At 36.6% G+C, this 21280-nt stretch overlaps 2 protein-coding genes across 3 annotated transcripts in view; one reads left to right on the forward strand and one right to left on the reverse strand.

The window, feature by feature from the left end:
• The window catches only part of Flo-2 (flotillin-2), a 248883-nt gene that overhangs the window by 83013 nt on the left and 144590 nt on the right, over positions 1–21280 (forward strand). The window lies entirely within an intron of this gene.
• On the reverse strand, positions 17840–20367 carry Gld_13 (glucose dehydrogenase [FAD, quinone]). Its single transcript, XM_029042220.2, has 2 exons — positions 20100–20367; positions 17840–20017 (listed from the first exon to the last, which is right to left on the reverse strand). The coding sequence occupies exons 1-2, from the start codon at positions 20214–20216 to the stop codon at positions 18293–18295; spliced, it is 1842 nt and encodes a 613-aa protein (XP_028898053.1). The 5' UTR covers positions 20217–20367; the 3' UTR covers positions 17840–18292.

The raw sequence follows: 21280 nt of genomic DNA on the forward strand, positions 1-21280 counted from the left end.
CTTTGGACTGAGTAGGCAATTGAACAGTAAAGTCCTCTCTCGACGAACCAAAATCAAGCTCTACAAGTCGCTTATCATTCCCGTCCTGCTTTACGGTGCAGAAGCTTGGACGATGTCAACATCAGATGAGACGACACTAGGAGTTTTCGAGAGGAAAATTTTGCGCAAGATTTATGGTCCTCAGAACATTGGCAACGGCGAATACCGCAGACGATGGAACGATGAGCTGTACGAGTTATACGACGACATTGACATAGTTCAGCGAATAAAAAGACAGCTGCTACGCTGGCTAGGTCATGTTGTCCGAATGGACGAAAACACCCCAGCCCTGAAAGTGTTCGATGCAGTACCCGCCGGAGGAAGCCGAGGAAGGGGAAGGCCTCCACTCCGTTGGAGGGACCAGGTGGAGAGCGACCTGGTTACACTTGGGATCTCCAACTGGCGCCGAACTGCGAAGGAGAGAGACAGGTGGCGCACTATCGTCGATTCGGCTATAACCGGCTAAACGGTTGCAACGCCAATCACATACACACATGAGGTAGCTTTGCAGTGGGAGGATAGCGAGTTGCTTCTTTCCTCTTCGTGACATAGACATAGTGGCAAGTGGTTTGACAGTTTAAAGTCGCAGAATGAAAATAGTGGTGCTTATATGTCCATTTCTATTTTAAATATTTGATATAATTTTTAATAATATTTTATTTTATAATTATTTGTATATTTTTTAAATTTTTCTTCTTAATTTTTTTAGTATATATTTATTTTTTTCTATTCCACTTTTATTGACACATTTAACCCATGCACATCTCAGACCCAACTTATATTTTTCTTTGACGCTCAGTGAAAATTGCTGACTTAATGACTTTTTTCTTCGCTAATTTCATTCAATAATTGTACGAAATGACGTTTCAATTATATTCGCCTTCACCACTTGACATATACAAATTAAAATAAAATGACAGTTATACAAACACGTGTATTTTTTCCATTTTTTTGAAATTGATTGAACTGTGCTGATGAAGTAATTTAATGATTGAGCCTAAGAGAAAAAAGTTGTCAACATAACATGACACATTATTAGTGACATAGCTAAATACCCGCTGCCAAACTTAACAGTCATGCCTAAAAGCAGCTTTTCACCGGAACATCGTCTTCCATACGCACGAGATATGGCCCAAAGAACGAATTTGTTGGATTTATATGCGCTTAACTATATCCATGTGACGGTAGGTTGGATTAGACGGTTCCACAAAGCGCTGGGAATCTATTACCAGAGTGTTTCAACCTCAGTCGGGAGGAGGAAATGCTTAGATGATTCCACCTCGTTTTCCTCCAAATCGCTTTCGCAGCTCGCGTGTACCAGAATCCCTAGTTTCACCGTATGTGTATCCAGTGAATACACCTACGATAGCGCTGAGATGAATGTTACTAAGAGAAAGCAGTTCAAAAGACCTTTTTACATCCCAATTTGGCAGTATAAAGTTTATGGTTCCATCTTCGGCTCCAAAGATCTTGCAGAGAACAGTTCTCTCGAATGTCCCAAGCACCTTCTCATCTCGCTTTGTCATCGTCAATGTTTCGCCGTCGTATAATAGAACGGGAATGATAATTTTCGTTCGTCGAAAGACTGAAAGTCTGTTTCTCAATTACCTACAGATCCCAAAGTAGATCCCATAATAGCTCCTGTTGGCAAGAGTTTTTCTGCGCTTGATCTCTAGGCTTAGATTGTTGGTGGTCGTTATGCTGGTTCCGAGATAGACGAAGTCTTTCACTTTTTCAAAGTTATAGTGAACAATAACAATAATCGACCTTAATGTGTGTCTTCCAGTGGACTTTATTGCGTTCCTCCATCTGGTATTAGTAGTTTCATAGGTTAATTTCGAAACTTCTTTGAAATGTGTTGACTTTTACTGGACACACTCAAGCTGACTAGCCTGACTGAGCTTCAGGCGTAGTTTTAAGTGCTAAAATCCTTCTAGGTTCCAATGGTATCCAATAATATTTCAAAACACCTTTGTTTTCTGTTAAATCCCATTATGTTCGGTAAAAAAATTAATAGTCGTCGTAAGTTACGAGTTCATAACAGATCGTAGTTGAAGTGATTGCCATTCTATTTGATTATCGAAGGCTTGTTTGATAAAATTGGTCAATATGGGCAGTTATCACAATGTTAGTTCATTTCAATTTAAATTTCATTATTTGATTTCAAACCTGAGCTTGAAAGTGCAGATATTTGCTATTAAAAGCAAATCATATAACCAGAGTTCGCACACAACTCTGTTTATATCACCTTATTGTAAATTTGCGAATGTCAAGCGTAGTTAAAATGTCCATTACACCAAAGATTACCCACCTTAAGCGGGCTTAATTACCCTCATTTGACATTTAACATCTAAAGCGACCAAACAATGTTTACACTCACCTTTTTTATGCCTCTTCTTCTAATGTAATTTACAGCAATTTTAACACTAAACACCTGACTTTTCAAATAGTTTTATTACGAAATCCAATTAAATTACCAAAGGCCGCCGCAACATGCAGCTTGTGGTTGACGTTGCAATTACCGTATGACGCGTAGCGTCTTCTAACCAACAATTTCTGTAAAAGCATGTGTGTGCCTGAAATAATTTGAAACTGAATTTCAACGCATCGTACACACTCGGCAGCACGTCGGCGCACTTAACAAACGCACACAACCTGTCCGGCATTTGTCAGCCACTTGATTTGGTTTGTGGTTGTTTGTTATTTACTGTTGTTTTTGTGTTTTTTGTTGTTGCATTTATTTCACTTTATTATGTTTTCAACGTTTATTTACTTTTTAGCTGTTCGTTGTTTGGTCAGTAACATTTGGCATTTCGCCCATTCCGGGCCACCGTGTCGCAGGCCATTAGCTGCTGCTTAACACAGCAACAACCACAAAACACATATGTATGAGCGTTCGTTCGTCGAATATGTGTCAAGGTTGTGTTAATAAAACCAAAGTGATTATTGTTAACTGCGCTTCGGGTGCCGATTTGTTATCGTATTTCGTAATCGTTTTCCTAATTTATCAATGCATAATGGCCGTACGCTCGTGAAAATGCAATTAGCGGTGCCTCCGAGTGCCTGCAAGAATTCGAAGATCAATGTTATGAAAATATTGCAAATTCGTATACATATTTGTTTGCGAATTTCAAGGGGACACTAAAGAAATAAAATTGGTCGGTATTTATTTTCTCTTATAATTTTCACCAATGGTGATTTCAAGGTCGCTTTCGTTTTCTTTCTGGTTTTGTGGTGATTTGTGTGTGACTTATTGCAAATTTACTTGTATATACACGATAATGGTCTCGTACTCTTTACGTTATTTGAAGCGACGGTCTCCTTTATTCTTCTATTATTAGTATATGTATATCCCCATCTCCTAATTTTTGGTAAATCTACACATAAATATGTTTTTTTTAAGATATTTCGACCAGATTCACATTCAAATTTACTACTATAATTCTTTTTGTGATCGTAAATTATTTGAATATAGTTATTATCATCAAAAGATGGTTAAGTATTGACATTTAATGTATTTATTAATTTTGTCTACAAGGGAGTCTGGAGAGTTTGTCAGGGATGTTCGGGTTTATTTTGAAAGCTAACCTTCTAAGAAACTTTACATCTGTACCGATGAAGGGCATAAGGTTTGTGAATGATCATTTTGTAGCTTATGCGATTGTTGTCATATAAGCCTATGGAAAACACCAAGACAAAGTCTTGCTTTAAGTACATTTAACAATATGGCCTGCGCAACGCCCAGGTGTTCCAATAAGGGCTACCATAGAGGATAACGTGACAACACCACGATCTCGTATTGGCAGATCATTTTGAAATTGAACGAAATACGAAAATATAAAAAAGATATCGCGTTTTGCAACCCTGCAAAACAGGCATTTAATCCCGTCGTTGGGTGACCGATCATAGAGTTCTATAATGCCAAATGATTAGGCCGATTCGACACTGAATTACAAAAAAAAAAGATTTCATTTGACGAAGAAAAATTACTCTTCGATGATGACAACTCATTGGTTTACATCTATGTCGTCCCACAGGTCAAATTGGGTTAGGACCACCTAGACCCGTGCAACTTCTTTTTGTTTGCAAACTAGAAGTCATATCGTCGGGCAGAAATTTAGGACGAACAAGAATATTCTTGGCGCCCTGTTGGCCCACTTTGTCCACTTCCAGGAAGAGTGAAAGAAATTGGAGCATTCGTGTCTGATTCAAGTGAATCGAGCTAAAAAGAGCTTTCTTGAGAATTAAATTGACAGTATATGACCGAATAAATTGATACAAAAGTTACATAAAAGAGTTTACATTTCTGCAAATACATGCATATTATTATCTCTATGCGGATATAACGGTACCGCATATACATATATATACTGAAATAAACTCCAATTATTACGAAAATCTACAACTCTCATTTGATTTAATTCATCCAAGCAATACAAATCAGTTCAATATGTCGATAAATCATAAAACATATGGCAGTGTAATGGCATAACGGAAATTTGCAAGTCGTATTTTATTATTTTTTCGTTATTTAACCGGAGCGTAACAAAATAATCGTGTTTACGAAGAAGCGGGTAACAAAGCATAGCGAAGTAGGGACAATAACAGAAATGTGACTTGTGACAGTGCCCCCAAGGCATTCATTATCATTATATTTAGCGAAAAGATTCGTAATGACGTAGTCTTTTGTTTATTTTTATTATATTTTTTATTGTCTTTATATTTTTTTATGGCTTTTGTTTCTCACTCTTGTTTGTTTTGTTTTAAAGTTGCCACATTTTTGTATCTTTAGTTCCATGTGCGCTTGAGGAACTCTTAGTCAAATAGTCAAACATAGTAATAAACAAATGCTAATCTATGTATGTATCTAAATTTAGACCAAATATAACCTATCATTTATTTGAATGGACTTATTTGTCTTCATGATCTACGACATGGTTTCCCACTCAGATTAAGGTCACAATAAGAGTACTTATTCGGCCTAATGAACTCGTATCGTAAATCGAAAATATTCCAGCAGTTAAGGTTACCAATGATTTAAACAAAATTTGAAACAGTGTTGCCAGTTTATTCTAAACGCCGCCACTATAGCGAACAAATATAAGATTTAAAAAATCTTTAAAGTTTATTTTTGTTAGAATTTTAAACAAAAAATCACTTTTTTGGTAAAATTTTTGCCACATATTACTCGAAAAAATGGTTGTAAATAAACAAAAAATCATTCGTTAATTAACTCGATAATGTTATTTCAAAGATGTGTGCAAAATTTGAATGAAATTGTTCATAACTTTACGGAAAATCGTGTCCACCGATTTAAAAAAATGAGTTTTCAATTGAAACTGACGTGGCCTTATGGGCGGAGCTGCCAAAGGGTATATCTCTTAGAATTCTTATACTCTCGCAACAAAAGTTGCTAAGAGAGTATTATAGTTTTGTCCACATAACGGTTGTTTGTAAGTCCTAAAACTAAACGAGTTAGATATAAGGTTATATATACCAAAGTGATCAGGGTGACGAGTAAAGTTCAAATCCGGATGTCTGTCTGTCCGTCCGTCCGTCTGTCCGTCCGTGCAAGCTGTAACTTGAGTAAAAATTGAGATATCTTAATGAAACTTGGAACACGTGTTCCTTGGCATCATAAGAAGGTTAAGTTCGAAGAAAAACACATAAAGAGCTATAACTAAGCCATAAATAAAGTTATGAAAATAAAATTTGGAACATAGGATCGCATTAGGGAGGGGCACATTTGAATGTATTTTTTTTTGGAAAAGTGGGCATGACCCCGCCTACAAATAGGTTTTTTGTATATATCTTGCTAACCAATAACCCTATATAAACCATATCTCAATAACTTGTGGAAAAATTGTCAAAATCGAACCATGACTTTTCAAGGCCCCTGATATCAAACATGAAGAACTCAGTGCCTAATTTTTCACCGAAAATATAGGTAAATCTCTAAATAAATTGCGAGAGTATAAAATGTTCGGTTGCACCCGAACTTAGCCTCTCCTTACTTGTTTTATAAAGAATTTGTTTTTAAAATTTTAAAATTTTGAAATGATTTATTTTTCAAATACAAATATTCAAAAAAAATAATAATTTTTACATCAATAAAGCAAATTACTATTTACTTCAATTTAAAAATATTACAATTACTGGTTATTTCATTTAACCGTTAATAACTAATCCACTAGCCATTTAAAACTGTCAATGTAGTGTTGCGGCGCCAAATTATACTTCAACTTGCACCACTCTTTCCAATATGACATACATTTTAACAATTTTAACCATTGGTCAAGATTACAGGTTGTCACTATTGCCACGCGTTCCTATTTCAGTAATCGAGTTTAGCACTATTTTTAACACCAGACTACAACCCATAAATAAAAATCCAAATAAATGTATATGTACAGCTAAAGTGCCATGCGCAAACATTACATTAATCGAACAATTGTCGTAAATGTAATTGCTTAATGTGTAATGTGTAATTTATCGATGGTTTATCAATTAGCGATGGACATACACACGAGCAAATGACGACACGAGTGTCCACAGTATTAAATGAAATTGTAATTCGACGAAGGCAGAGAGGAAGATAAATGATAAATGGTAACCCAGTGGAGCATGACGTTCTCGTTTGTTTTTACGAGGAGGCGCCATCGAAACTTAGACAGTCAGTAAGGGACTTTAATCTGAAATTAATTTCTAACAATCTCCGAAGGTTAACAGTCAGTAAGGGACTTTAAACCGAAATAAATTTCCAAAAAATATTGTGGATACGAAAGATTTTTTGACATTTTTTTTATACATAATTATCATATTTAACTGTTATTTTTATTGAAATCGAAAATTTCGGTGTAAAATATATTCGAAAAGTTACAAGCATTTTTCCATGCTAGTATTGTTTACACCACTGTTTTTAACGATTTATTAAGAAGTACTTTTATTTTAACCATTTTTGTTGAAATTTAAATAAAAATTCAAAATTTTAAACCCAAACTCGCAAACTATTTTGTAACCCACGTATTTACGCGTCAAATGTAGCAGTTGCACATGCATGTAAGTGTACTTTGGCAACTATGAGTGTGTGCGTGTGTTTGTTAATGTGTGGTGCCAATTTGAACCGGCTTTTAGTCGAGACAATACTTATGGATGCGATGAAGTCAGCACCCGCAATCGCTTATCTGGGTCACAGAGCATACTTATACGAATTGGCGCGCTGTTTTCGTCATACCGTTACACACTTACATACATACATACATACGCACGCACTTGGTTATTCAGCAGCTTTTTGGCTGACAGCCGCTACCGCCTCCTCATACCCCTCGCATTATTCGGTGTTACGAATAATTTCGGTTTCGTTTGCTTTTTTGGTTATCTGCTGTCAATGTTGTTTGTGAGTGAATGCACGTACGTAAATCTGCCATGTGCTGCACATATGTATATCTCTCTATGTACGTTTGTATGTATATGTGTTGCTGTTGTTGCAATCCGTTGCTTGTTGGCAGCTTGCTGATTGCGCGACAATATGCATGATTATCGTTTGCATTGCGTATTGTTATAGTTGTTGGTTTTGTTATTGCTGTTATTACGTCGTATTGCTTACATTATACAGCTAACGGCGATGCTGGGCTCGTACACAGTTATTTGACAGACGACAGATGCTGCCTTTTAATGACCCAAATTCCCAGGCAGCGGGATGAGTAGACAGCAGTTAAAGAGATACTTGTTTAGCGGTGAGATGATGGCGACGCCAGATACTGGCATATATTTCCCCTGTTTTGATTCTCAACACATACATAGACTCATTAATATTTTATTGTAGTTTACTTCCTTGCTTTTCTTCTTCTTATTTTATGCAAAGTTATCTAATGACTTCGATTACGTCAAATTCGCGCAGTTTTAATGTCTGTGATCTTTCTCATCATTAAAGATCAGCTGGTAGTTATTGATGTAGCCATAAATCGTTAGAAAACATATAAAACAAAAGTAACACTAAACGAGTCTAAACAAGTAAGAAAGAGCTAAGTTTGGGTGTAACCGAACATTTTATGCTCTCGCTATTTATTTATTTAATTTTATTAATATAAGATAACTTCAAAAAATCATTTTATATAGTATATGAGGGCTAGGGTAATTCCTGAACTGATTTCGAAACATTATACGCTCATTTAACTTCGCTAAGATATTTCAGATATTAGCTGATTTATAATGTATAAAGCCCATCGTATTGTTGAAAACCAATAATTACGTATATGTAAGGGAGCTTGGGGAAGTTATGACCCCATATTAACACTATTAAAAGAAAAAGATTCCTCTGAATTACATTAAATATCTGAGAGATTTACCGATATTTTCAGTGAAAAAGTATACAATTTCACTTAGGCATTGAGCTCTTCATGTTCGATATCTAAGACCTTCAAAAGGTAAACTCCAAATCGACAATTTTTCAGTAAGTGATGCCACACATCACATGCGGTATTTGTGTACATTTTTATTCCGATATCTTCATTGGTGCTTGATGGATATGTTATAAAGTGAATGAACTAGATGAAATTCAAAATATAGTTATATGGGAAGTAGGCATGGCTGTGAACCGATTTCGCCAATTTTTCATCCGCTTATCAGAGTGTCAAGAAAATATCTTATTTGTCGAATTTCATTGATATCGGTCGAGTAGTTCCTGAGATATGGTTTCTGGCCCATATCGCATCCGCCCATCGTCAACTTTTAATATTAATCTTAGTACAACTTTTTTGTATCATCTTTAAGTTAATGCACTTTTAGTAGTTTTCGACATAACCTTTGTTTGTGGGATTGTTGTGGTTTTTATCAATTTCTCCGATTTGGGAGGGAAAAATATATACAAAAAACCCTGTGACCGGGGCCACGCTCATTTCCACAAAAGATCATCCGAATATGCCCCTCCCTAGTATGACCAATAATTTTTATAGCTTTATTTATGATTTTGTTGTAGCATTTTATACCTATTATCCTTTCTGTTTTCATTAAACAAAATTGCTCTAAAACTTGATCAACCGGAGTGCAGTTTTCAGTGAGCCACTGCAATTTGATTTTGACTAAGTAAGTTTTTGATAAAAAAAATGGGTAACTCGAAAGATTTAATTTGTAATTTCTTACCCTTTCTTATTTTGTTGTAGAAAAAAAATATTTCTTCACTCAAAATTTGTTTTTTTCGGATATAATTAAATTATCTGTCATCAGTGGCATGAACTCTTCTCTCAGTATCACGATTATACCACCAATAAAAATAAAAATTAATCAGAAACTTTTACAACACAGATCTGCTACCTATCAGTTTATTTTGTATCCACCTATTTCCTCATACTGCATTATACTTCGCTTTTCGTTGCCACAATGACTTCCACTGACTACAGACCTTTGTCGGAAATTTAACAATTACCACTAACTATGCGCCCACCTACAATCGTTGGCGGTCTTGAATTGCTGTATACGAGTAAATGCTGGCACCATTTCAATTTGGCGCAAATTTCCTCTTTAATCCCTTGATTGGCGAATGAGTGTGCCGCACCATTTGATCCGTTAATAATATCATTAAATTCACCGCTTGATTGATTCGTGATTCATCAACTATTCAACCGATTATCCGGCAAGGCTTTTAACTACTTTAAAAGGTAGAGCCTGCGCGCTTAGTTAACGGTCATACAATGATTGCTTTGCGGTGTTCGTATTCGCTTTACTGCGACTGTGCGCAGTGATCGGTGGCGATCAGTGTTGCAATAAGTGGTACTAAAGATCTTTAACTGATTTGCTCTTGTCCGTACGCTGGTCCTAGTCGATAAGCGTCAGAAAATTACTTGACTTTTGACTTCTACTTACATAAAAACCTTGACTGGCTACCAAATGGGAGGTGAGCGTAAAATTACGGAAGTGCACTATGTGAAGCAGTTGAGTAAAGTAGAGGCGGAGAAGCACATTAAAAATAATTTTATAAAGTAAATATTAAAATTTATTATAATTTCTTGTACATAGATTTATTTTCATAGATAAATAAAAATATTTTCTTGTTTTAATAATTATTATTTTTTGTACTTACAGGTAAGACTTTGAATCGCCCAGTTATTCAACTCAGCACAAAACGGAGGGAATGTGTCATAATTTGACGTCGCGTATAACTGTCACATACTCCTTTAGGTAGGCAAGTCAAGGTGAGTGCTTTCGACTCAACGCGAGTGACGTGATCAACACCTAATTGGTGACGCCAGCGCCACACACGAATGTACAATGAGTCGCTGTGCACACCACTGCGTTGTAGCCAATTACCTACCGTTATGGACTTATGACATTTGCTGAAAGCGCAAACATTAAATGTCAGGTCCACTCTTCAGCCATTGTTTGACTAATGTACTCATCAGCTCTCATCACTGGAGCTTTAGGCATGTCCAAAGCTTCACGTAATTAAAGAAGCTATAAATTTGTACGTCAAAAAGGCGCGGTGTGTGGCGTGAATGTGGGTATGTGCGTATTTTTACGTGCTTACGACAACGTTTACAACAGTTGTGAGTCGTAGGCTTGTGAGCGGCGCGAAAATGCTAAAATGTTTTGTATCTCGTTGCACTGTCAGTAGATTTGGTGTTGCAAATGATGTTGGTGATGAAGATGTGTATAATAAGTCAAATGTTATTCAACACTTTCACTGCACTTCCCTGAGAAAGTTGCCAAGATGCGTATTTTAATATTATTTTCTATTTATACATATTTATACTTTTGTAGATATTTTTCAAATATTTCTTAGTTTAAAAGTCAATAACTTTGTGCGTTTTCTCAGTAATTACCAGCGTAAATGTTTCAAGATTTGAAAACGGATAACAATGACTTCGCACCTGTATACAATTTTCAGACTATACCACTGCATTACAACTTGCGCACATTTACTGAAATTATCTTGCATACTTTTAGGCGTTTCGTAAGTAGATATTTAAACTTTAAAGCCCTGATTTTTTGCATATAAGTCAATTGTACTGTCTAATTTTTAAAATTGTTTGCAATTTGTTTACATTTGTTACTGTATGCAAAATAAAATATGTGATTAGACAATTGAGTTCGCTTACTCTCGTTACAAATGCTGAAAAATAGAATAATTTTCTTTGCAAAAACCACAATTTTTACGAAAAAATAATGATATTTTGTTCTATTTTGTGAAACTCATCACAATTACTAACCATAGTAAACATTATTTGACATTCTTCACAAATAATCCATTCCCTTGGAGATTTTCATATCATTATGCATCAAATGTTCCGAAATAAAATCAGTTCTGAAAATCTTACTTTTTTATTATTTTTTGAAGTGTAGATATTAGAAAATTAATCCAAATATACAGTGCTAGACAAAAAAATAAGAAAAGTTCCTGTTAAGAACAAAAACCTTTAAAAACGGTCTACGCTAACCAGGGACCGTAATCATTATAAGTTTTATTATAAAAATCACAAAATAATGTTTATATATTGATTTTTATGATTTTCTTCACAGTTAATAATTAATTTTGAGTAATTTGTAAAAAATCATAAATAATCATCATTTATGAGCAAATAAATAAAATTCATATATAATCATTATTTTTGATCAAAAAAATAAAAATCATAAATAATCATTATATTTGATTTTTATATTTTTTGCTCGAAATAAAACTCACTTTTGGATTACATGTTTGTGATTAAGTTTTTTGGTACTATTCTTTCATGTCCTTTTAGGACATAGCTGAAGGATCAAATTTAAGATATGATTTTGCCACAGCCTAAATGAGTCAAAAAACATATCTCAGGAACTACTGGACTAATTTCAATGAAATTTGGTCTATGATATTTTGATGCCATTTCAATATCTTCATGTCATTCTAAAAGGACATGAAAAAATAGTACCAAAAAACTTAATAGCAAACATGTAATCCAAAAGTGAATTTATTTTGAGCAAAAAATATAAAAAATCAAATATAATGATTATTTATGATTTTTATTTTTTTTTGCTCATAAATAATGATTATATATGAATTTTATTTATTTACTCAAAAATGATGATTATTTATGATTTTTTACAAATTACTCAAAATTAATTATTAACTGTGAAGAAAATCATAAAAATCTGTATTTAAAAAATCATTGTGGAAATGGATAGATCGTCCAAAAAGGATTACAATGACGTTATCCTTTTGTTTGTGTGACGATTCTAAGTTATTGATTTTTTTACTTAAAAATCGGAACGATAATCATTATATACGGTCCCTGATGCTAACCCATGAAAAATTTAAAAAAATATATTATATATGATCCACTAGCGCCTCACAAGTATCATATCATATCATTTGCTGTATATTTATGGTTAAATGGTTCATTTTTTAACCACTTACCAATGTTTAGCATCACTTGCAACTAAATATACTTTGCTTTTGTCTGTCCATAGTGTGTTAAATTTTTTAAAATTCTATTGAGCTATTCTATTTGATATGAGTTTTACGTTTATATAAAACCTGACATCCAATAACTGACTTATCATAAATTCAAACTCTCGTCGCCCCCCTTATTGCAACAGCTGACTTAAATAGACCCCACAACGTTACAATTATTGTGGATGTACTTCCAATAAATCTTGCACATTTCGAAATTAATGTTTTTTTTTACTATTTCTCCCAACCCAATTTTTTCCTAAAGAGTGAAATTATTTGCAGTTAATGTAATACAACTTTTTCGTTCATCTCTGTTTATGCTTGCCAATACAAATACTAATTTCATCGTAATATATCATGAATAACCGATTTGATCTGCTGCTCTTATTTTATTGTCCACCTTCACATGCTTAACATTCATAAGAGTCGAGGTTTTCCCAAAAACGGAGTTACCAAACATATTTTTTAGTGCATGATATGCCACTTTATCCTCAAACAAAAAAGTTGCGGTAAATAATTAATTTTCAATTGAATACTACCGGATTAAGTGTTCTTATTTTTTTCCAAGTTCTTATAAGTTGTGTCTGATAGGTTAGGTTAGTCTGGTAGGCCAATAATAGCCGCACATAGACCACTTTTCATCCTTTGCGATAAAAGATAGAGTGCCGTCACGTACTCCACGAGGTGTGGTCATCCTTTAAGAGGCCTGCGCTTGACGCGCAGTTTCATTTCACTATCGATACCTCTTCCAGATTCTCATACTGTAAGGCCCCCAAATGCTGGAGTTGTGGGCTTGATAAAGCAGGTCAAACCATTGTTTCTCTGATACCTTGCTCTTGACATTTCCTAAGTTATCTTGATCTGTCAGCCCCATCTTACAGGTGTGTGTCACCACCAGACAGTGGCCTGTGGAAATTCCAACCATGCTCCTACAGGTTCCTTCTATCGAGCGACAGTAGGAATTTTGTGTATTTCTGTTCTACCACTTTACACATGGCTTTAGCTGTTTTGCACCTCGGTATATTCTTCCAACGCGTTATGATCTTCCTTACTATGTTCCTGTCCAGATCATGGTATAGACAGTGCATGGGTGACAGTGCAATGTTGGTCCGGACGTTTCCGGATGACAGTTGTACACCATTTTTGGCAATCCCGCCAACAATCTCGTTGCTCTCAATGCCTTTGTGGCATGGTATCCAGTAGAAGTGTATCCACTTGTTCCTGGCAACTCCGTCTACTACCACCAAAAAGTAAATTTTTTGTATTTTCAAGTGCAAGTTTTTGTATTTTTGCCATTCAAAAGCCAAATATTGGGCCTCATGCATAAAACGTGAGTTTGAGCTCGGACTCGATTTTTTGAGTAAAAGGTGCTTGTCGCATGCATAATAAAATTTTATGTGTTTGCTTTTTCGCGCTGCTTCGGTTTGATCTCATCTTGCTCAGTTTGAGCGAAGTTAGATGAGCTAGTGCTCATTGTCATATGCATAAAAACAACCTTTTGCTTTCTTTTGTGAGCTCTTGCTCAAATTTTGTTGAGGCTGCCTTATAGTTGACTCGCGTGCACTCGGAGTCGCGTTTTTGAGGAGTCAGAAGAATAACATAGGGGCACCACTCAGGAACATTGATAAAATTTGACTAAATTTAATATTTTGTGCAGATCCTGTATTCCAAACTGGTATAATCACAAAGTTGCTACGAGAGTATGATAGTTTTGTTCACAAACTAAACGAGTTAGATATAGAGTTATACATATATACCAAAGTGATCAGGGTGAGGAGTAGAGTTCAAATCCGGATATCTGTCTTTCTGTCCGTCTGTCCGTCTAACTTGAGTAAAAATAGTCACATATCTTGTTTAAAATTGGTACACGTGTTTCTTGGGACCATAGGAAAGTTGTTTTCGAAGGTGGGATAAATCGGACCACTGCCACGTCCACAAAATGGCAGACCACGAAAAGGCAAAAAGTGCCATAACTAAGCCATAAATAAAGCTATGAAAGTAAAATTAGGTACAAAGGATCGCACTGTAAAGGAGCATATTTTTTGGATGTTATTTTTGTACATATCTCGTAAACTACTAAGCTATACCAACTAAATTTTCTACAACCATTTCTTTTAATCGGATTATAACCATGCCCACCTCCTATACAAAAGTTATGATGAAAACTACTAAAAATGCTTTAATTCAGTAAGGAAAACCACCAGAAACCTTAAATTTCATTATAAAGATGGTACAGAAGAGCTGCACTCAAAATGGTATACAATATACAATTTTTAAATGGGTGTGGTACCACTTATGGGTCCAAAACCGTATCACAGAAACTAATCCTCCAATTCCAATGAAATTCGGTTCATAATAATTTCCGGCCATCCCAATAATATTTTGTGAAAATAGGCCAAATCGGTTGTGAAGTCAATCTGAATCGTTTACTATAAAGTAAACACTAGTGAAGATATCGGAACAGAACTTTGCACAATTACTACATTTATAGTGTGGCCCTTCTAAAAACCGAAATTGGACCATAAGTTTAAAATTTATAGGGAATATTTTTCTTCTAATAATATGTCTCCGTGACAAAAATGGGTTAAATCGGGTCATAACTTCACCTAGCTCCCATATATCTAATATTAAGCTTTCCAACTTTGAATGTACTTTATACCATATATATGACGAATATGTTGGTCAAATTGTGTGTTATAGTAATAACATTAAATGATTAATCACAATTTAGAGAGTATAAAATGTTCGGTTACACCCGATCGTAGTGCTTTCCCTGTTAATTTAATTTTTGCTCAATTTCTTTTACACATGTTTCTAGTATTTTTTTATTTTTAATGCTTGGTAATTTACCCTTTTCTAGTAAATATTTATTTTGTTTTAGTTTTTCTACTAATAATTTAGAAATGTCGTAAGTCTCTATTTTATTATTATTATTTGATCCTACTTCTACTTCACTTTCACTTGACGACACGTTCGCACTTCTATAACAATTAGATGTTTGATCTCCTTTTGCTCAAGTAATTGCAGTTTGTTTGAACTCATTTTTATGCATACGAAATTGAGCAAAAGCTGTTGCTGTTTGATCGAACTCGACTTACGAGCAATTGCTCACATGCCTCAACTCAGCGCTTTTACTCATTTTGGTGCATGAGGCCCATTATCATGGATCCTTCAACTTCAGGTAATTTCGAACAAAAAAAACCGTTGCAAGTCGACATTTACCCTGTATAACTATTTTTAATCATTTATGGAAAAAGGTCTAAATTTTAGCCATTATTGAGAAGTATGTAGAGTAAAAAAAACGCATGTCGTCCAAAGTGAAAGAAGAACCGTTGTTGTAGTTTTTGTTTTGTTTTCGCTTTCGTTATCATCATCATATATTGTTGTTATTGTTATTTATGTTTGTAATATAGCAAATTTAACTTTAATTACTAAGTGGGGGTTTGATGGAAGCTCTGGGCATAGCTCATATAAACAAGCTTTTCATGGCCCAGGCGCTTGTGGTAAAGTCTGTTGTGCCAGTAGGAGAAAGGTTCGTAAAAGTAAGCCATAAACGAATCTTAGTAATGATCGACGGAAAAGTTTGCAATGCAATCACAGAAACTACATTATAAAGAGTTTAACTCTATTAAAAAAATGATAGCGAATCCTGTTAAGACAGAAACTTTGGAATTTGGTTTGTCTATATTACATGGATGGATTCGATTTTTTGAGTGTATGATACACTTGTCTTACAAATTACCTATAAAAAAGTGGAAAGCTACATCGGATAATGATAAACAAAATATAGATTCTACTAAAGCCCGCATTCAAAATGAATTTAGAGTCAAAACCGGATTGATTATCGACCAACCAAAGCCTGGCTTCGGAAATTCTAACGATGGTAATACAGCCAGAAGATTCTTTGAAAACACTGAAGTTTCTGCAGATATTACTAAAATCGATTTAGAACTGATCAACAAAATGCACGTGATACTAATAACTGTTTCTTCGGGTCATGAAATGCATTCTGAAAAATTCAGACATTTTTGTCACAACACTGCCAGACATTATGTTAAAATGTATGCATGGTATAAAATGCCTACCACTTTGCACAAATATTTTATTCATGGCCCTGAAATTGTATTGCATGTACTTCTACCAATCGGACAACTTTCAGAGGAAGCCCAAGAAGCTAGAAACAAGGACTTTAAATGCTATAGGGAGCACTTTTCACGTAAATGTAGCCGTGAGAAATCAAATGAAGACATTTTAAACAGGTTTCTACTGAGCCCCAATCCGATCATTAGCAGCAAAATTAAATTACCAAAAAAAAAAAATTGCAAGCCCTACCAAAATCGGTAATAGAATTGCTTATTCCGCCAACTATTTCAGTAAGTGCTGTTCGATCTAATGATAGTGATGATGAAACTGGAGATGCACATATTGAGGAACTAGAGGCTTGCAACTCCGACGACAGTCATTAAACTAAATGAAATGCTAGTTTTTTTATGTATTTGTGCTTATTCAATAATAAAAAATTATAATATTTTAAAATTACGACTTCCCTGAATTAATCTCCGTTTTGGGGGTCCTATACCCCACTGTGAGCCGGCCCTGCGGTTTTCCCCACCAAACACCTTGAAATATACTGGTAGTGTAGTGTTTCGGTAGTTTGAAACGGTGTCTTTCATCTAACTCCGGGCATTATATCCCGACGCATACTCCGCGATTTTGTATTTTCTTGTATAGAGAAGTAGATCGGTTTTTTCCGCATTCAACCAGACCCGCTTGCTTTGCCCACCTGTGGACAGTATTGAGAAATATGGTCATAATGTTGCTAATAGTTTAGACACATTCCCGTTATTACAATGTCGTCCGCATGTGGTACTATCTTGGGGCTTTACCGTCTAGATTCCTTAACAAATTATTCACTACCAGTGTCCATAGGAGCGAAGATAGCACTCCTCCATTGGGGGTTTCTCTACAGACCTCTTTAGTCGTTATGGCATCGTTCCATTCTGTTGTTATCTCATCACTTATCTAAAATTTCATCAATAGCAGTAGAATAGGTCTCGAGAAATCTTGACAACCGCCTTTGAAAATTTAGTTTTGAGAAAACCGCATTTAAATTTTTGTGAGGCATCCGAACTACCATGTAGCGCACAATGTGGTCAAATTTTATCTCAATCATCATTATTTTAAAAGTTTACACTTCTATAATACTTATGCGATCTTTAATATCCGTAATACTTCACTTAAAACTTAATTTGAATTAACTAAATATATTTGCTATATATACATACCATATATATTTATTTAATCTATGGCTGGAAAAATATTTGTCTCTCCCTCTTTAATGTATTTGTTCTCCAAATAAAAGCAAAAAAACTCAAGTTTATCTTACAACTGTACTTTTATTTGTAAACTAAATGAATAAATAAATATACAATTAAATTACAAAAGAGTCGACTTTTGTATCTTACGCGCGTAAGTCTTAAAAATATGAACGAAGCTAAGTAGGCAGCGATGAATTTACAATGAGCATATCAATGATTATAAACAAACATAAATGAATGAATGATGGCTGCCATAAAGTAAACAATACACAAATATTTTACTGATGTAGGCAGCTTAAAAACGATTTCGCAATTTTCAAAAATAAAAAAATAATAATTTTTTCTCACAAAGCGAACGAATGGTAAAGTAAAACCTAAAAATGGAAGATAAATTGACTAGTCATATACTATATGTATATTGCGAAAGCATTAACGAAACACTAAATGGAACAACGAAAGTGTTAATTTGTAAGAAACACGCATGACAGCTACATACACAGCGCCGAGCGGCTTAGCCATACTGTCGTATCGGCCGCGCACCCCAATCCTCCTTTATGAGGTCAGACGCCTTTTCGCCAATCATAATGACCGGTGCGTTGGGATTACCGTTCATGATGGTTGGCATGATGCTTGCGTCCGCCACACGTATACCGGACACGCCATAAACACGCAAGCGTGGATCCACTACGGCGGTGACATCCCAGCTGGGACCCATTTTGCACGTACCCGCCGGATGGTATATGGTGAAGGTGAACTGTTTGATGGCACAACCCCAATAGGCGTCGGACATGAATTCGTAGTGACGACAGCCCGGCAGCGGTATGTTGTGCGGACGCGAACCGAAACGCTGAAAGGCTTGTGTGTTCGAGACATTTATGGCCAATTTAATGCCCTCCACAAGCACGTCGATGTCTTCCTGATGTGCAAAGTAGTTGGGTATCAGTTTGGGCTGTTGCAGAGGGTTACGTGAATTGAGCCGCACCCAGCCGGTGCTCTTGGGACGTAGCAGCAATGGCAAGATAGACCAGGTCTCAGAGTTGTGCAGCGGTTTGTAGACAGTGTTGTAGAAACCATCACGTAGATTTAGAATTTTACGTATCTGTTCGCCAGCGTCCGAGTTGATGGAGCTGGGTAGAAAGTGGAATTGGATATCCGGCCAGTCGACGGCTGGATCTTGATATTTTGAATTTAGAAAAGCGACACCTTCCACACCGGAGAATGTCATGGGTCCGCGCTCACGCAAAATATACTCCATCGCGACCGGTATAGTTTGGAAGCGTGAACGTGTGACTGTAAGCGGTGCATCCACCACAAAGGTCAGTCCACCCAAACCGACATGATCTTGCAAGTTGTCACCGACGGGCAAATCGGATATTACATTGATGCCATGTTCCTGCAGATGATCGGCTGGACCGATGCCTGATAACATCAGCAGTTGTGGTGAGTTCAAAGCGCCTGCAGATAATATCACCTCACGCCGCACAAAAACCACATTCTTTTGGCCGTTCTTTAAGAACTCCACGCCAATGGCGCGCTTGTTTTTATCGATGAGCACTTTGGTAGCGTGTGCGTGCAGCAGCACATCGAGGTTCTTACGCAAACGCACTGGTCTGATAAATGCCTTGCCGGTGCTGCAGCGCGATCCCCTCCGTATGGTGCTCTGTGTGAGCATGAAACCGGTTTGCTGTTCGCCATTGATATCACGCACCTCGTAACCCATCTCCATGCCGGCTTGCAAAAAAGCGATGGAAAGTGGTGTACGCCAAGGTGACTCCTGTACAGTCAGATATCCGCCAGTCTCATGATAGGCTGTCTTTGCCAGGTAGGGATTACGCACATCTTCCGATTTCAGAAAGTATTTAAGCACATCTTCATAACCCCAACCGGGATTGCCGAGAGACTCCCAGTGATTGTAGTCATTCTTCGAACCACGCACATAAACCATAGCATTGAGCACACTTGAGCCACCGAGCACCTTGCCACGCGGCCAAAAGCAGCGGTCGCCTTTCATCGCTTGACAGTATTGACGCGTTGGTGAAGGTGTTGTCGTATACTTCCAGTCCAAATCGGTGAGCTGCAGGTAGCCGGCAAGCGCGGGTACATCCGATATCTCCGTCTCATCACCGCCAGCTTCTAGCAATAGAACCGTCCAGTTACGTACTTCCGATAGGCGATTGGCTATAACTGCGCCAGCCGAACCGCCGCCAACAACAATGAAGTCATATTGGCGACGAGTCTAGTGAAAGTGAATGAAAGAAAGAGTAAAATGTGGAGCTATAGACTTAGTTTCTTGTTATACTGAAAGTGCGCGTACTCACCATTTGCGGCTCCTGCACTTTGTTCTCCGGATCGATGCTTTGATAGCGATAGTAGTTCATGCCGATCGCTAACAGGGGAATCATGCCAAGCAAAGATGTCATTGTGCCAAACGCCATTTTTCAGTAATTGTCAAATCCACGGATCCTCCTTACACTTTTCACGCAGCTTTAAGTTGTTGCTGCTGATACTAAACCCGTTGCTCTGTGGTGCGCTGGTCGACAGTGGGGTTTCACCCAAAATCTTCGGTTTGTAATTGCGTATACCGCCCGGTTTAGCCGATTTGAAGTGTGCACGCGCCTTCTCGTCTTCCTCTAAAATGTCCAGATACGATTTTATATACAAATGACGACAGAGGTAGTTTTTCTTTTGATCGAGTGAGCTGCGCGACTGATTGGAGGACGATGTTACCGAAGTAGAGCAGGCACAAACGCTTGTCGAGCAAAGCGAAGACGAGGATGTAGCTGATGAAGACAGGAAAGAAGAGGTGCAACGACAGGAGGCGTAATAGATGCCGCTATCGGTGCTCGAAGAATTCTTGCGTTTGTATTGCGTGTGTTTTCGTATGATATTATTATACGTCGGCTCAGTGGTTTTTGAATTTTGATAAGTAGACGAGCTGCTATTAGTCGAAGCGGAATTACTCGTGCTGGTGCTCTGATCGGTGGTATTGCTGATGAGACTGAGTTTCTTTGACGCACGGAATTTCTCATAAGTTTGCTTATTCAAATTGTACTTCTGGCGCAGCCGATAGTGCTCGTCATCGGTGGAGCTGGAAGAGGTAGTCGAGATGTTGGAAGACGGTGGATAGACGCTTTGGAATTCCTGTGAGTGTCTGGTGTATTTGCCGTTGGATGTTGTGAAATCGGATGAAGGTTTTAGGTTTTTCGTTGCGTCTCGTTGCGGGTGTAGTTGTTTGGATTGCGGTGCCTGTTGTTGGTGTGTTTTGTGTCGATTAATAATGCTGCATTTTTTATGCTGAGATATCTCCTGTCCCATATTTTGTTTAGGTGGAATATTGGGAGCTGCAATGAAAGTAAAATTTTATTATGTTTTAGATATTTATAAAAATATTTATTAAAAATGGAATTTTTAAAAATACACAGCGGCTGTGGTCTGGTCTAGTTCTCAAATACGGATAAGATTAGATTAGCTGCTGGAGAACTGATATCGATATCATTGA

This window comes from Zeugodacus cucurbitae, chromosome 5 (assembly GCF_028554725.1).
Source record: "Zeugodacus cucurbitae isolate PBARC_wt_2022May chromosome 5, idZeuCucr1.2, whole genome shotgun sequence".
NCBI classification, from domain to species: Eukaryota; Metazoa; Arthropoda; class Insecta; order Diptera; family Tephritidae; genus Zeugodacus; species Zeugodacus cucurbitae.

Excerpts from the sequence above, each read along its gene's own strand:
- Gld_13 (XM_029042220.2), bottom strand. The coding sequence starts at position 20,216 with ATGGCGTTTGGCACAATGACATCTTTGCTTGGCATGATTCCCCTGTTA. Across the intron at positions 20,018-20,099 it reads AAGTGCAGGAGCCGCAAATG|ACTCGTCGCCAATATGACTT; the intron begins GTGAGTACGCGC and ends CACTTTCACTAG.